Source organism: Macaca thibetana, chromosome 16, assembly GCF_024542745.1.
Source record: "Macaca thibetana thibetana isolate TM-01 chromosome 16, ASM2454274v1, whole genome shotgun sequence".
Classification (NCBI taxonomy): Eukaryota; Metazoa; Chordata; class Mammalia; order Primates; family Cercopithecidae; genus Macaca; species Macaca thibetana.
In genome coordinates, this window is record NC_065593.1 from 50,389,420 (window position 1) to 50,406,755 (window position 17,336).

General features: G+C 42.6%; 2 protein-coding genes across 2 annotated transcripts in view; one reads left to right on the forward strand and one right to left on the reverse strand.

Moving 5' to 3' along the window:
* Positions 1-17,336, forward strand: part of LOC126938621 (eukaryotic translation initiation factor 1) — a 1,120,764-nt gene that overhangs the window by 428,478 nt on the left and 674,950 nt on the right. The gene's annotated exons all lie outside the window — the stretch shown is intronic.
* On the reverse strand, positions 1,959-16,610 carry KRT23 (keratin 23). Its single transcript, XM_050762776.1, has 8 exons — positions 15,280-16,610; positions 10,607-10,689; positions 9,210-9,366; positions 7,727-7,888; positions 7,519-7,641; positions 4,626-4,846; positions 3,749-3,780; positions 1,959-2,345 (listed from the first exon to the last, which is right to left on the reverse strand). Exons 1-8 carry the CDS (start codon positions 15,673-15,675, stop codon positions 2,251-2,253), a joined length of 1,269 nt encoding a protein of 422 aa, XP_050618733.1. The 5' UTR covers positions 15,676-16,610; the 3' UTR covers positions 1,959-2,250.

Below are 17,336 nucleotides of genomic sequence, written 5' to 3' on the forward strand. Positions count from 1 at the left end.
ACCACATACAAATACTGCACAAAGAAAACTTAGTGAAGATGTTTGTATACTGGTTATTTTTGAGTTTCTTTGAAATAGTAAAGATAAATTATTAATTTTACATCAGAGAGTTAAAGTATTTTAGTTAAACCAATAGTACACTTTTGCTAGGGTGTGGTTATTCTGTTTTTTTTTTTCTTTTTTCTTTTTTTTTTTTTTTTTTTTGCCTAATTTCAGATTGTTAAGGGGCTGGTTTTCTATTCTTTGGCATTAAAGATCAGAAACACCAATTGTTGCCTTAAAGAGAAGATGAATCCAATTTTAACAGATGCTCCATTCAGAAAATATCAAAAGCAACCCTTTAGAAAAGAGTATTAAGCATAGAGACAAAAAATATGCAGGGCATTGCCAATGTATCAGATGACAATGGGACTAAATCACACCCATTTTTGGTTTAACAGCTGTTAAAGGAGTTAAGAGACCTGGATCTAGATCCAGCTGCACCGATCCAGTGAGTGTTTGGGTAAATGCCTTCACTGCTCTGGGCCTCCGTTGATTTGCCTGTAAAATGGGAGATTTTGACTATCCTGTGTCTACAGTCTCTTAAATGGTTAATATCCTATAATTCCATGTGCAGTATTCTGCCGATGTCTTAGTGGATATGTGGATTTCCCCCCTTCCTTTTCTCCAGCAGTGCTCCTTTGCACCAGTCTCAGAACAGGGGCCCACACTCCTAAATCTGAGAAAATGGCATCTTCTTCAGAGGACAGAGGTTCGTAGTCTCAGTGGTTTACTCACCTGCTACAGCTCAGCATGTGATGTGGTTTTGCTGTGTCCCCACCCAATTCTCATCTTGAATTGCAGCTCCCATAATTCCTATGTGTCATGGGAGGGACCTGGCAGGAGGTAATTGAAACACGGGGGCGGGTCTTTCCCATGCGCTATTCTCCTGATAGTGAATAAGTCTCACAAGATCTGATTTTTTTTTTTTTTTTTGAGACGGAGTCTCACTCTTGTTACCCAGGCTGGAGTATAGTGGTGCGATCTTGGCTCACTGCAACCTAAGCCTCCTGGGTTCAAGCAATTCCCCTGTCTCAGCCTCCCGAGTAGCTGGCATTACAGGTGCCTGCCACCATGCCCAGCTAATTTTTCTATTTTAGTAGAGACGGGATTTCACCATATTGGCCAAGCTGGTCTCGAACTCCTGACCTCAGGTGATCTGCCCACCTCGGCCTCTCAAAGTGCTGGGATTACAGGTGTGAACCACCACGCCCAGCTGAGATCTGATGGTTTTATAGAGGGGAGTTCTCCTGCACAAGCACTCTTGCCTGCTGCCATGTCAGATGTGTCTTGCTTCCCCTTTGCCCTCCATCATGATTGTGAGGCCTCCCCAGCCATGTCCACATGTGAGTCAATTAAGCCTCTTTCCTTTATAAATTACCCAGTCTCGGGTATGTCTTTATTAGCAGCATGAGAACAGACTAATATGGCATGATATTCTGGATCCTAATATTTGCAATTTGGATTTTGGATGAGTTACTTCCCCTTTTAGATCCTTAGTATCTGTCTGTAATGAGAATTTTTTTTTTTTCCTTAATCTCCTTTTCTAGCTTAGAGTAGCCTAAAAGAGAGTTACTCTTTTAGGCCCTTCAGTTTTTTCCTTTTTAAAAGTGAGATAGCATACTTTTTGGTCATCTCACACTCCCAGTGAGGCTTTCTGGGCCTCCCTTTCTCTGTTTCCTCCCTTCCCTTCCTGCTGGCAGAAGTGTGGATTGTGGAGAGCCTCATGACCCATGACTCATGCCTAGGTTGCCTGGCTACAGGGTGACAATTCTGCCCAGTGTCTTGTTGCTGTGAACATGTCTGATGTCTGGAGATTTCTCTGGATCTTCCACGGAAAATGTTTTGAGAACCCCTTGTTAGGATGAAACACTGAGGTGCTGTTTTGCCTCATGATATTAAAAAAAAGACACCATGCAGCTAGTGAGGAGTTTTATTGGCTACAAAATAGACGCACAATGATGAGAATCTGAAGGCTGCCGTAGGAAAGTAGAGCTTTACACCCATAAAATCACACTTTGATTCGAAAAGTGCAATATATTAAGAGCATTATGAGAAGTCTGGTGAGATTGTAGAATGTTACAGAAAAAAATAATACAAGTTTCTGAGTCTGATAACTCCAAAGATATCTTTTAGAACTCATTGGTGTCTGGGCAAGGACTTTCCTTGGGGGAAAATAGATTTTACAATAGGCAGAAACTTTCACTGGTTTCATGCATGCTTTTGGATCTCATTCACTTGACAAAGAACTAATCTTCCGTTGACGGTCTCCTGGGTTATGGCCTTGATCTTTGGAGTTGCAGACGCTGAGAAAAAGAGCACGGAAGATGTCACTGCCATGCTTCCTCCACCATCTGAACTGTACTCATTTTCAGTTCCCTGCTGTCAGCCCCTGAAGGCTCTCAGTGCCTTCCAAAACGATCACTAAGCAATATGGCAGGCTCTGCTGCAGGCAAAAGGGATTTCCCCAAGGAGGGATTTTCTCCCTCTCTCCAGGAAATGAGGGTCTCTGAACAGTGTCACCTTCTGGAGGTGAAGCCTTCATCATAGGTGTGCCTCCTATGGAACCTAGTCTCTGACCACAAGCACTTGAGGAGTTCTTTCTCTGCCTGTGGGCTTTGTAGCGCTGCACAGATTCCTTGAGCTTACAGAGCACTTAGTGCTATTCAGGGTACCTCATTTTAAGGTCTAGAAAACATGCCACATGAGGAATGGGTGAGAAGCCAGGGATGCCTACTGTGGCAATTTTCAAATATATAACTTATTTGAATAAGTGCCTGTTGAAACATCAATAAACCAATTCTAGACCACAGGGAAGAATTGAAATCATTAATAAAATTACAAGGGAGAATTTTGTTAAATTAAAACCTCTCCAATGGGGCCATCCCATCAAGTATGGGTTCCCCATCCTAGGACACATGTGAAGAGAGGCTCAAAGACCCTTGTCTTATTTTGTAGATGGGTAGCAGACCAGCTGTTCTGTGATGATTACTCCAACTGATTCTTTGAATCTCCAGTGCCTTAGTATAGATCTATCACAAACTAATCAGAAAGTGCCACTTGTCACAGACTACAGCCTCCTGGAACTTTTCTGTGAGATATTAAAGGTAATCTGAGAAAGCATGTTTCCAGGTCAAAGGTGTTTGGGAATACTGGGCGAAACAAAGTTAAACTTTTGCCATTTCTTCCTCTTTCTTGTTCCTTTTCCCCTTCAGAGCAGCACCTGTTCCATCTTTAACATACTGAACTGCACAACAGGACTGTTCAAGAAGAGGATCATGGCACACAGTATTTCTAACCTCATCTGGCCATAGAACACAGTGTTCATAATTCACTATTCAAATCTCATGGAACACGAGTGTTCAACAGAATCATCTGAGAAATGACATGAAATCTTTGCCTCTTAATTTTCCAGGGGTTTAGTAAACTGACTAACCGATTCCATTACTTAAGAGAGACATAATACTATTAATTATCATTTTAATCTTCTTTACTGCTTGCTTTTATATATATTGAGGACAATAATGAGAGCTTACATCATTTTGTATTAGCTAATTTGTTAACTGAAAATTCCTGACCATTTGGGAGTGAAATAAATTTTGAACCCAGGACATTTGGGAGTACACTAAGGATTATGACTACTACAACATGGATAACCATGCTAATTCCTTAAAAATAGAGATTCAAACAATGAAGGAAATTTTTTTACCTTTCATGCTCGACTTGGATTCTTCCATTGTCCTATAAAAGTGATAAAGGTTAAAGCTCACTTTAGTATTAGCAACGATCATAACAACTTCTCAGGATGGACTAACTTCCTTCGCTTGCTTGTAAATCCTCAGCTCTTTAATGAGGATAATTGTCTCAGCTTAGTAGCCTCACAGTCATAGGTTCACGGGAGAGCCGGACTGGATGCAGAAGGCATTGGGTACCGCCTCCTGTTAACCCTGGAGTCAGGGGAAGTCCACAAACCATCCCCTCTTTTTAGCCAGCTGCAAGCTTGGTTTCCTCTAGGATGCCTGCCAGGGTCGGGTCTCAAGCCTGAGACCCCTGAGCTTCTCAGGCTGTTTAGAGTTTGGTCCGGTGATGTTTTATTTATGTATTTTTATAAAACTTCTATCCCTTCCTTTCAGGTCATAGAATATACATGCCCTTTATATGGCCAACTGTTGTTATTTCCTGGGGTGGCCAGAAATATCAGATTGAAAGTCTAGACATCTCTATCTCTTATGCATCTTTTTTTTTTTGGCTAGTGGACTAACACATTCCCCCTGCCTTCTTTTTTTTGGAGCCAAAATTGGGTGCATTCCTACTGGGAAACACGATGGCCAAAACCTTTTGAATTGTTTCCTTCTAGAGACCTTAACTCTTCTGACTGCAAATCTTAGGGTCCTGTGAGTATTAGTTGATTAATTACACTTGCTGCTTAGTGAAATACAACTGACTATAGGTATCTCCTGGAGAAGCTCAACACAGCTTTTCTTTTGCTAGAGTGACTCTTGCTAACAGAACCCAAAGATGCACACATATACCCACAGGAGCTGGATGCCTCTTGCATGCTCCTGTCATGCCAGCCTTTGCCTTACCCTTCGCTCTCTCCCTCCAGGAGCCGTCGGTACGTGGTGATTTCCTTCTCCAGGTGGGTTTTGATGCCCAGCAGCACTTGGTATTCGTTGTTCTGCCGCTCCAGGTCGTGGCGTAGCTGCATCAGTTCCTCCTCGTAGTGGGAGATGATCTCTTGCATGTCCTGGAGCTTGCAGGAGTACCGAGACTGGGTCTCAGATAACAGGTTTTCCAAAGCAGATTTCTGAAAGAGGAAATGATCTTTTGTTAATTAACTGATGGCTTGATTGAGTCAATAACAGGTGACTGTTGAGTACTTAGCAGATGCCGACCAGTTGGCTAGGTGTCTTGGTAGCTGCTGAGGACACCAAGGTGAGAAGTAGGCTGACTTACAGGTTTGGGACTTGGGCAGTCAGGAGTTGAGTGACGCTGGGACTTTTGAAGTCCATTGCTTTGCTCTGAACTGTTCTTTAACTCCTTACATTTTATCTTCGACCAGATTGAAAACTCCCAAAGAGCGACAGCAACTGGGGCTGCTATCTCTTTGTATCTTTGGAGAAGGGTCTCGATTAGGGATGCCAGATAAAATAGAGAACGTCTAGTTAATTTGAATTTCAGATGAGCAATGAGTAATTTTTTAGTGTAACTATGTCCAAAATATTGCTCCACCTGCATATACTAAAAAAAAAAAATTGTTTTTTTATTTGAAATTCCAACTAAACTGAGTGTCCTATATTTTAATTTGGCAAATCTGGCAACCCTAGTCTCAAGCAATGCTTTTTGATTATGATGATGGTAAAAAAGAAATGTCATTTTTTGAGGAAATTCTAACAGCTGTCAAATGAAGTTTCTGGGCTAGAATATGGAGCACTGAGTTCAAGGCCCACTTCTATTTGCATGTAACACCTGCTTTTCTGAAGTGCATAATTTTAACCTTAAAGAGAATCTCATAACTGTGCTGAATACTCTCCCTTTATCGTGGCTGCTAATTTTCAGGGGGGGCCGTTCATGCTCCCTGGTGGTTAGAGCACATTTCCCTGGTCAGCCACTCTCCTACTCTCCCAGGGGGTTATTTTGTTCCCTCTCCTCTGTCCTTCCCATCCTTCCTCTGAGTCCATGGCCTCGCTTCCTAATTTCATTGATGAAACGAAAGCAATCGGGAGAGACCGCCCACTGCTCCCGCCATTGCGCCCACGCACATGCTTGAATCCGCGTGCGGGTGCTGGCTTCCCTGTGTTCTTTTGCCTGAGCTGTCTGTGCTCCAGTCATCTCGGCAGTTGCCGGCCTCCTTGCATCATCAGTGTTCTCCTCTCTACTGGATTATTCCCACCAGCTTTCAAATATAATAATTCCTCCTACCTTAAAATGTATCTTTCTTAAACCCGTATCTACCTTCAGCTATCGTCCAATTTCTCTGCTCTCCTTCAGCTACTTCTCCTCAAAGAGTGGTCTATACCTGCTGTTCCTCTTGAATTCCCTCCAAGGTAGCCTACAAAGCCCTGCACAGTCTGGCTCTGTTGGGATCCCATGGCCTCACCCTCTCTTCCTCCCTCTTCCCCTCCCTTCCCCTCCTGTTCCGTCCTTTCTTCTTCCCGTCGTTCATTCACTGCAGCCACATGGACTTCCCTGCTGCTCCTCCAACTCATCAGACACACTTGGGCCTTGTCGCTTTTGCACTTGCTGTTCCTTCCTCCTGGAACACATCCCATCACCACATCAAGCACCTCCGTACCTCTTTGCTCACTGCCACTCTAACAGGAAAACCTTTCCTGACCCCCTTGTTTAAGATAGCAGCTCTTCACCCTGGTGCATCTGCCCTCCTCCTCTGCTTCATCTCTGTAGCAATTTTCTCCATCTAACATATACATTTTGATGATTTGCACATTTAGTATCTGTCACTCCTACTAGAATATAAACTCCTTCGTTAAAAGATCCTCAGTGCTAAGAATTGGTGTCAGATAGTAGAATGCAGTAAAATGGGTATACATGCCTCACCTGTTTCACAGGGCCATTGTGAAATACTGTATGTTAAAATGTTTTGAAAGCTGCAAGACACTATAATTATTTTTGTACTCATGATCTCTACAGTGCACATTTGCAGTGTCTGTTCACCATCATGGATGCTTAAAACACAGCGGTCATTTACCCAAGTGCACCTGCCACGTAAATGAACAAATCATTGCCTCTCAAGACTGAGGGTAGAATCGCACTTGGCAATTATAAGGATGAATGATTAGAAGACTCAGTAGGGTATACTGGGAATCAAATGATAGACCTTCATAAATTTTGAATGCTTATGACACATGCTAAGCATTTTTCTAAACTGTGAAGATGATAGAAATGACTTGGACACAAGAACTTAAGAGTTTTCTGGGTGATAAGACACATACCTAAATGAATAGGGCAGTGCTTTGGAGTGAGCCAGGCCTGGATCTGCCACCTACCATGTTGGCACTGGAATTTCTCTATATCAGCGTTTGAGGGGGGTAGCCTGGTTGTAAGTGGAGAGGGCACTGATAGAAATTATGGGGGTCTAGAATCCCCCCTCCTCCAAATAAATCACATGGTTTCACCACCAGTCACTTACTAGCTGTGTGACCTTGGCCAGTTTATTTTACTGTTGGAGTTTTGGTTTCCTCATCTCTAAAATGGGGACACTAAGACCTATCTGGAAAAGTTGCTGTAAGGATTAATGACATTTAATATCATGAACTACTTAGCACAACGCCCGGCACCATCTGGACACTCAATACATGGTAGCCCTTTATTATGGTTCTCATCATAAACAATTTGGATGGAAAGTGGAAAGTGAGAGGTGTCCCAAGGGAGCTGAGGGTCAGGGCCTGGGAGAGAGGTCTCAGAAGGCTTCATGGAGGAGGTAGTGTGGGACCCAGCATTTTCCCAGCCTCGACTCACCGTGCTGTACTGTGCCTGCAGGTCAATCTCCAGGGCCTGGAACGTGCGCTTCAGCTCGTGGATGTCACCTTGTCTGCTCTGCACAGCAGCTGGACTGGCTGCTTCCTGGGACATGGCTGCAGACTGTAGGACCAAGCAAGGCGAAGGCGTCAGCATTGGGACCTCATGGAAATGCAACCTTTGGGAAGTTTCTGCATCTTTCTTTTACCTGTTCTTTATACCAAGTGTCCAAGTCTCGATGCTTCTTCTTTATTATAAGCTCATATTCCTGTCTCATATCCTCCAGAACCTTAATCAGATCTTCCTTGGGACCTGTGTCCACCTTCACGTTGACACTGAAGTCACTTGGCAGATGATGCTTCTCCATTTCCTGTTTAATAACAGAGAAAGGAAATGAACTGGGTTTGATAATCAGAAGGCTGGATTGCTGTGTTGATTGGCAGTGGTCAATGGATCTTTTAAACATTCTGATTATGTGGTTGCTCCACTGTCGCTGGTTTGGTTTCTCAAATGTTACTTGTTGATGATAAAACATTGTATACTTTTATTTCTAATAATTTTATAAAATAAAGAATATCTTTGAGACCAACCTGACCAGCATGGTGAAACTCCATCTCTACTAAAAATACAAAAAATTAACTGGGTGTGGTGGTGCACGCCTGTAATCCCAGCTACTTGGGAGGCTGAGGCAGGAGAATCCCTTGAACTTGGGAGGTGGAGGCTGCAGTGAGCCGAGATCGCGCCACTGCACTCCAGCCTGGGTGACAGAGTGAGACCCTGTCTCTAAAAAAAAAAAAAAAAAAATTCATAAGGCAGGTAATTAAATAGCCTCCATGATTACTGACTTGATCCGTGGTTGAAAATATTTCAGAAAGAATTACGCTTTCATAGTGTGTAAAGTCCCGTTTGGCAGATGTGGATTGGTGAAGTGACAACATAGTTAGGCAGCAGAATCTTCCAGGCTATAGGCCAAAGCTTTCGGGAAGCCGTTCAAGAGGCAAACGGCAGAAAGAAGGGGTAGAGGCTTTCAAAATCTCGTCAATGCTTTGTGACCCTGTGGGGCTGACGCCCATAGGATTTCATGAAAACCAAGCAGCCACAGGAAATATTTAATTAACAATTATTGTCTAACCAGCTATTCAGAAATTGGGCTCTTTGATGTTCAGACGCAATTTTGTTTTCCTACCATAGGAACTGTTTTTCTATCATTTTATCAGAGTCTCAAGGACTTGTGATGGATGGTAACTCTAAAAGTCAGTTAAATGCTTTTGGAAATTAGGATTCTTTAGTTTTGTCCCACATCATACTTGCCTTGGTTGGTAGCAGACTCTTTTCATTATATTGTCCCCTAATTTGCTGAACATTGGGCCAACGATGGAAGTCCAGTCTCACACATTGATTCTTATAGTAACATATTAACAAGCACATCTAGGTAAACATTGTGTGTTAACAAAACTGTTGACCAATTCATCATGAATTATGATTGCATTTTGGTTGTTGTATTTGACATGTGAGTAGCTCACCTTGAAATTAGAAACTTTAGATATTTGTATGTTTTTCTAATGACTATTTAGGGTGAAGGACAAGGGGATTGGCATCCAGGTGGTGGTTTCTTCTGTAGCTGTCGAATCAGCCTGAGATGTTCATGCTAAGACCTGTGTTCATTACCAGGAGTTCCTGGGGAGTCCTACCTGTTCATGGCGTTTCTTCATGAGAATGAGCTCCTTTCTCATTCCCTCCACCTCCTGTTCTAGGTCTGTTGTGACAATGGTCAGGTTGTCTAAGGTCCTTCGGAGGCCCTCGACTTCAATTTCCAAGTCTCTCTTAAAGGAGTGTTCATTTTCATATCTTTGGTGAGAAGGAAGAGAAGAGTGCACCCGTTTGTTGGAAGGTCATGGTTTTTGAAAGGATTCATTTTCATTTAGAGGTGAATCTTTTACTTATTAGGTTTAAAGACAGATGATGAATACATATAGGATGTCTTTTGTATGTCAGTTTCATGCTACACTTTTCCATGATGGTGACTCAATGCCAACTTTTAAATTGAGTAGGGAGAACAGGATAATAAACTGTCACATACCCATCACCTACATTTAGCAACCGTGAATGTTTTGCTGTATTTACTTTGCCTATTTCATTGCTGAAGTATTTCAAAGCAGATTATAGACATGATGACATTTTAAGACTAAATACTTCAGGATGCATCTTTTAAGAAAAATATATTTTAAAATAAACAGGCTGGGCACGGTGGCTCATGCCTGTAATCCCAGTACTTTGGGAGGCTGAGGCGGGCAGATCATGAGGCCAAGAGACTGAGACCATCCTGGCCAACATGGTGAAACGCTGTCTCTACTAAAAATATAAAAATTAGCTGGGCGTGGTGGCGCGCACCTGTAGTCCCAGCTACTTGGGAGGCTGAGGCGGGAGAATTGCTTGAACCTGAGAGGCGGAGGTTGCAGTGAGCCAAGATCGCGCCACTACACTCCAGCCTGTCTCAAAAATAAATAAATAAATAAGTAAATAAATAAAATAAACATAACACTACACCTAAACATTAATAACAACCCTTTAATATCATCTAATTCTTGATTCATATTCAAATTTCCCCATAACATGTGCTTTTATATCTGGTTTGTTTAAACTAAGGTTCATTCAAGTAACACACAGTGCATTTGCTGTTGCTATGCCTTTTCATTATAAGATTTTAATTCCAGGTAATGGCAAGACAAGTTTTCCTTTTTTTTTTTTTTTGAGACGGAGTCTCACTCTGTTGCCAGGCTGGAGTGCAGTGGTGCGATTTCGGCTCACTGCAACATCCATCTCCTGGGTTCAAGTGATTCTCCTGCCCTCCTGAGCAGCTGGGACTACAGGCGTGCGCCACCATGCCCAGCTAATTTTTGTATTTTTAGTAGAGATGGGGTTTCACCATGTTGGCCAGGATGGTCTCGATCTCTTAACCTCGTGATCCGTCCGCCTTGGCCTCCCAAAGTGCTGGGATTACAGGTGTGCGCCACCGCGCCCGGCCAAGTTTTTCTTTTGTAAAGCAAACAAACAAAAACCCGAACAACACTGTGAAGAAGGAACTTACTTGAGGTTGAAGTCATCCACTGCCATCCTGGCATTGTCAATGAGAAGGATAATCTGAGCATTGGTCATCTTACCATCCACTATCTGTAAAACATGCACAAAAGGTTATCTTGCTTGGACACACCCACACATGACCGCTGCATGTCTGTCCTTTAGCTTCCTGAATATTTGACTTGTTAGTACAGACCACTTCTTGTTCTGGCAGTGGAACAATGAATGACCGAGTCAGTAAATGCTTAGTGAGCACATACTAGGTGCAAAGCAGAATGATTTTAAAGTAAGAATATGATCTGCAGTCAGTGTTACTGCCTTTCTTCTTTTTACATGGAGTTTTGACAGGCTTGGACTGATGCAACTGCTGAAACAATGATATAGGAAGGGGAAGGACAGTAATTATTCAAAATGCCTTCTAACTTTTTAGGTTATGGACACATTATAGCATTTTGCTTAATTAAGCTCATCCACAGCTGAAGATGTTAAAAGGACTTTAGGTTCTGATCCTTTTCTTATTGTGTTAGGTTGGTGACAAAGTGATTTTTGCCATTACTTTTAATTAGTTCAGCCCTCCAAAAGTACAAAAATTATTATTTTAGATGAACATAATTCTTACTTGTGATAGCATTCATGTTTCTAATCAGGGTTACTGAGCAAAGCTAACACTAATATTCAATGTATTTTGTAATAGTCATCACAGAACACAATTTTTTTTTTGCCCGAAGTGACTATAGCCACACACATAACTTGTAGATGTGTTTATGTCATTGCAACTTACTCTGGGATGAGAATGCTCTCATTGTAGCTATTAAAATATTAACTGAAATAATTCCTTACCATCTAAGGAACATGCCTAATAAGTTTTAGTAGTGGTAAGGCCTGCAGTTAAAGACTTTCACTAGATGTTCGTATAATGTTTTTTACTTTAAAAATAAAAATATTATTGAAAGCACTTACTCGAGCAATTGTGTATACATTTATGATTTATAAACACTTGTAGATATGTTATAGTCAGAGAAATAGCTCACATTCAATGTATGTCACTGTCTTTAGGGTAGAAGACGTCTCATTGTCAAAAGTGTAATAATGCTTTTACACCAAGTGTTGTGCTAGACTAAAAACTTGGAGTTTTTTTTTGGTTTTGGCTCTGTTCTTGATCATCCAAGTGGATGCATCAGGCTGCATCACTCTATTCTCCAGGCCTCAGTTTCATCCGTTGTCAAATAAGGAGTCTGCACTAGAGACAGAGGACCTTAGAGGTCTTAGGTCTAAATTTCTGTAATTTAGTTGGAGTCAGAGAATCCTGGGTAATTCCCATTATATTTATATAGCTCATTCCTTTATTTAGAAAGCATTTTCTTAGGACAAAGTTATACTTCAATACAAAGGCACCTTTTAAAAATCTTGTCCTGTTTAAAGCTCCACTGATCCCATGGAATTTGGTATCATGAATGCACAATAGCAGGATTTAGAGATGGCACAAATGCTGGGTCTGGAACTCAAGGAGCAGGGCCTGGGATCCTGCTCCACACTTACTGGCTGGGTGAACTTGGCTGAGTCTCAGTTTCTTCATCCATAAAATAGCAATAGTAATAGTTACTTCATCAAAGAGTTATGAGAATTAGAAGAGAGTACATCAAATAATGTCAAATGGCATATTCTTGGCATATTATAGACAGTGAAAAATTGGTCGAAACTGAATTAGTTAAGAAAAAAGTAAAAAATACACTTTTCTTTTTTAAAATCTGGCACTTTTGTAGAGTCACTGACTACACTGCGAGCATCTCCAGGTTCTATATGCTGAGATGCCTGTTCAGACCTTTTCTGTTCATGGTGGGACATAGCCAGGCTGGCTGCTTCTGCCTCATTCTTTTTCCCCTTGTGGGATTCCAAGTGCTACTATGGCCTCTTCCCTTGCTATAAAAAAGGATACTTTCAGGTGTTTACTGTTCTCCTCTCCACAGTGCTGCTTAGGGGCATTCTTACCAATACTTCTCCCTCCGGACCAATTATTCTTTGCATTATGTAAGCTCATGCAAAATGAAAAGTAGCTCTATCCCAAAGAGCCTGGGGACCATTGTGGGGTAACCCTTACTTACTTGTGCACTGAGGTTTTCTACTTCTATTTGACACATACTATGAGGTGTTAACCTACATCCAGAGAATCAGAAAATCAAAAATACTGTCTATGGGCTTATTTAGCTTTTCTGAGTTAAATTGGTAATTTATCTGTTGCAAAGTCCACCTCAAGTGTCTGATTTCCCCAGCTATCATTCTCATAGCACTCAAATGTGAATTCTGAAATGTACTTGATATGGAGCACATTCCAGATTCTCCTGAAGGCCCTGAGTTAATTCTTTTAAAAGCAAGTTGGTATATTCGTGCAACATTGTTGCTTCAGGATGTTTGATCTCCTACCAGGGAGAGGAAATAGAATGTTTGACTGTAAACCAAAATGCCAAATATAGTCTGATTGAGAATCATTCAAGGTGTTTTATTTATGATACTCCTATGACTATGTCCAATTCTGGATTTCAAAAGGATTGAATTAATTTTTAAACTCAACTTCTTATCAACTTTTTGAGTGACATTTAATACACCTAAAGTGAGGGTGCGGGAGAGCTGTATCCACTCAAAGCATTTCACCAAGATCCAGGAAGCATAAGCCTCAGGTAACTGTGGGACCTCCTTGCACCTCTGTTTTCTCATCTTCAAATGAGGGAGTTTGGGGTAGATAGACAATCTCAACTTTAAAGAGTTGCTTTCTTCAAATGTAGAGAAAACAGTGTTAGACGTAAAAATCCAGAAAAGAATGAAATTCAAAGCCAAAGAAGTTTCCTATTTAATCTCAGAACCCAGAATTCCAGGTCTTCTGAAGGGTGGGCAGGTTGCTCCCCAAGCCCCCATTGCACCTACTTACTTTTCTCAGTTCTGTTCCAAAGGATTTAGACAACGATTAGGTCTCAGTCTCCTTATCTATAAATTGAGAATAAAAATACCTGCTCCACACAGTTGTGAGGATTAAATGAGATAATGTGTATGAAATATGTGTTGTGTGGTTAATGATGCAAGTATAACGCATTATCTTTATTCATCCTAAGTGTCATTTTTTGTATGAGGTGGGCTAGGCAGCACCACACTGTAGTGAAATTTATGAGACTACTGGAAACAGACCTGAGTTAGAATCCCACCTCTGCTTCTTGCTGATGGCTTTGGATGGCTATTTCACTTTTTTCCAAGCTTCCATTTCCTTACAGGGTTCTTGCAGAATCAAATAAAATAATACAGAACATTTCCATCATTGAAGAATGCTCTTGGATGGTGTTATGTGTATTAAATATTCAGCAGGATGCCTAGGTACATAATAAGTGCTCAATAAACATTTCCCTCCCTTTCTTCCCTTTTTTTTTTGGTTAAATCTCTTCTGCTAGCTTCTAAATTATTTGACCGGTTCTAACCTTGTATTTCTTTTGGGAGTCATGGTCTCCCTTTGCTCTCCATTTGCAAAAATCTTCAATTCCTCCTTTCTACAACCAAAGCAACTTTACTAAACAAAAAAACATGATGAGGACTGTTGAGTCACCTTGTTTTTTTTTTCATAAAGGCAACCATGCACTATATAGTTAAGGTAATTACAGTCAGTTATTAGGTTGATTATTCAATAATTAGGGTTCATTACAAGGACAGATTTATATTATCTTGACTGGTCCTTCCTACATTCAAGCAAGGATGACTGAGCGTTGTGAAATAATATGGTATAAATATTGGAAACTTGTGATGCTCTTTCTAGGGGAGGTTAAATCATGGTCTTACAGAGAATTTTCTGGGACTGCTTTATATAAGAGGGGAGTTAGATAGCTTTAAAAAATAACCTATAAGATGATTGGATTCCTTCTACTTCTAGCCAATGTTATGAGACATCCCGGAAGGTGTGTGCTTAGTTTTTTTGGGGATTGGTTACAGAGTTAGTTTTTTTTGAAGAGGGTCTTTATAGCCATCCCAACTCTCAGGTTCTAAAAATTATGCTCGTTTTATTATTATTGTTTCTAGTGGTATGCCATTCTCAGAACCGTGAGCAACTTTATCTTCAACCAACCCACAAGCGGAAATATCTAGGGATGTCACGGTGACCTATATGCTGGGGTGGTGACAACTTTTAGGTGTAATGTTCAAAATCATCTAACAGCCTTTTGTTAACGGATAACCACATTGTTCAAAAAAATTTGAGGTGGAGCAGAACTGAGGTAATGAGAAGGTAAACACTCTCTTATCCCTGGTGCACTGAGCATGCAGCACGAATACTGGCCCTTATCATTTCTATGACATCGTTGGGTCATAAGTGACACTAAACAGCAGCTGGTTGCCTCACATTTTAAAGATGTTTTTGGTGTGTGAGAAATCAGGTAGTCTCATTTTCGAAACAGTCTGCAGCACTTCTGTCATTTTTGCTGCCTTCTTTTTCTACATTATCCAGGGACAGAGGATTAATTATACAGAACAGACGATTCCAACTCCAAATTTAAGGTATCATAAGAAAACATCCCCCAAAACCTTTGTGCACCATTACTTCAAGCGCTGTTGCCATTTTCCTGGAAATTGTCTTCTGGACTGATTCCTCCTCCCGAGGGTTCCCAGGCAAAGCAGCCCCACCTGGAGCTCCCGGGTTACCCGGTCTCTTACCTGCTCCTGCAGGTGTGTGATGCTTTCCTCATACTGGGAATAATCTTTCTTACTGCCAGGATCTCTCTGCTGGTGCCACTTCAGGATGCGGCTTTCCAGCTTCATGTTGGCCTCCTCCAGGGCGCGAACCTTCTCCAGGTAGGAGGCCAGGCGGTCGTTGAGATTCTGCAGGGTGGCCTTCCCATTTCCGCCTAGGAGGGGGCTGCTTCTTCCAGAACCCCAAGACCCTCCAGCGGGTGGGCAGCTCCGCGTGGTGAAGGACAGGGAGATGCGGGTTCCCCCTGCACCGCCGTGGACGGTGGGAGCCCTGGGGAAGCTCCTGGGCCGGCCCCAGCCATCTCCGGTGCCGTGGAAGGAGGCCGAGGGGGTCTGGCTGAAGCTGCTTCTGGAGTTCATGGTCCCATCTGTGTTTGGGATGGGGCTAGGCTCTGTTCCACTCCCTGGTACCGCAGAACTGAGCCGCCCCAGACTGCCCTGGATGGTTTTATGGCCTTTGCTGTGGGAGTTCCCTTCTCTGACAATTGTACCGACAAGATCGTATCATTGTGCAACCCGTGTTTCCTCTTGGTCAATCCCACAGTGCCCCGGGCCTTCGCACACTGTTGTTGTTTAGAGCCACATCAATGTGACAGTTTGCTTCCTCCCTTCCCCTGGTAACCGGAGGTGTGGCGCACGACATCAGGCGGGTGTTAGGCTCAGGTATCTTTCTAATCTTGCTGGGAAGTTTTTCCATTGTTCATTTACCTGGAAAGGGTTAGGTTAAAGTACACCCAAAAGAAAGCATATTCGGTGTAGTATAGATTTCCTTAAAAAACAAACAAACAAACAAAAACCGCCAAAAAACAGACATTAAACAACAGAGACACACACACGTTTTTCCACCCCCAGTAATCTCCACCTCTAAAGGGAGGGTGAGTGAGCCTGAGAAGGGAGAGCCAGCTCAGAACAGGATCTCGGGTCCTGGAATAAAGCTCGCTGTGCTGAGGCAGTTGAGAAGATGGTGAGTATCTGATGCCTCTGTGACAGTCACTGTTTGAAGGAAAGTACTTTCAAAGGACTCGCTCTTAAGAACAAACCCTCAATTATAGATATAATTAATTAATGAATGACCGAACCTTCCACTTCCAGGGTGCCTTTCATCCCAGCACACCTCAAAACCAAACAACCCTGGCCTGCGCTCAGGACTTCCCTTGGCCCTCGGGGAGGAATGCAGCCGTTGTGAGCAGCCGGGGACCCTGGCTGAGCCTCCCACGGCTGGGTTCTGTGTGTCTGTAACCTGCAGAGGGACGATGGAAAACAGGAAACCTGCCATGGGCTGTCAAATGTGGTTGATGAATCTTATATTTCATCTGCCAAGGTAAAGGTTAGGAATGAATAAAGAAGCAGTCTGGGGGCGGGAGCCACGTGCTAGTTACTGGCAGCTAGATTTAAAGGGGACTTACAAGTAAAAATACCAGCACAGGAAGGGCTTCTAGCCTATCTGGTTCCAAGCCACTAATCAGACAGATGAGGAAAGCTGAGGCCTGTGGTGGTGGGGAGGTTAGTGGCAGAGCTGGGGCTAGATTCTTTCTCCACATAGCACTGTTATCTGGGGTTGAATCTTGACAGGTCCTGTACCACACTTCTCTTTCATAAGGATAGGACTTGCCAGTTGATGTAGCTCTTTCATATTCTTTATTGAATCCTCACAACTCTTTATGTAGCCAGGCAAGGGTTGTTGTCTTCATTTTGCAGACAAAGAATCAAGGTCTCACAGGGGTGAATGATCCGGAGATGATTTGCATGTGCAGTGTAATTGAGCACATGAATTCATAGGTGACGCTGCCCGTGTCTGTGCTGTCCTCCCTGCCTGGAAAGTCACCCACCCCACCTCCTCTATAGTTCCAGGGCTACCTCCTTCAACAATCATTTTCTGAATTCTCCTGCATGAGTTGGGTGACCCTGTAGGAGGAACTGCCTCTTCCGGATGCCGAGGTCCTCCGGAGGGGCGGACACCTTGGCATTCCACTTCATGGTGGAAGCTGGGAGCCCCCAGCCAGGCCCAGCCACCTCCTGTG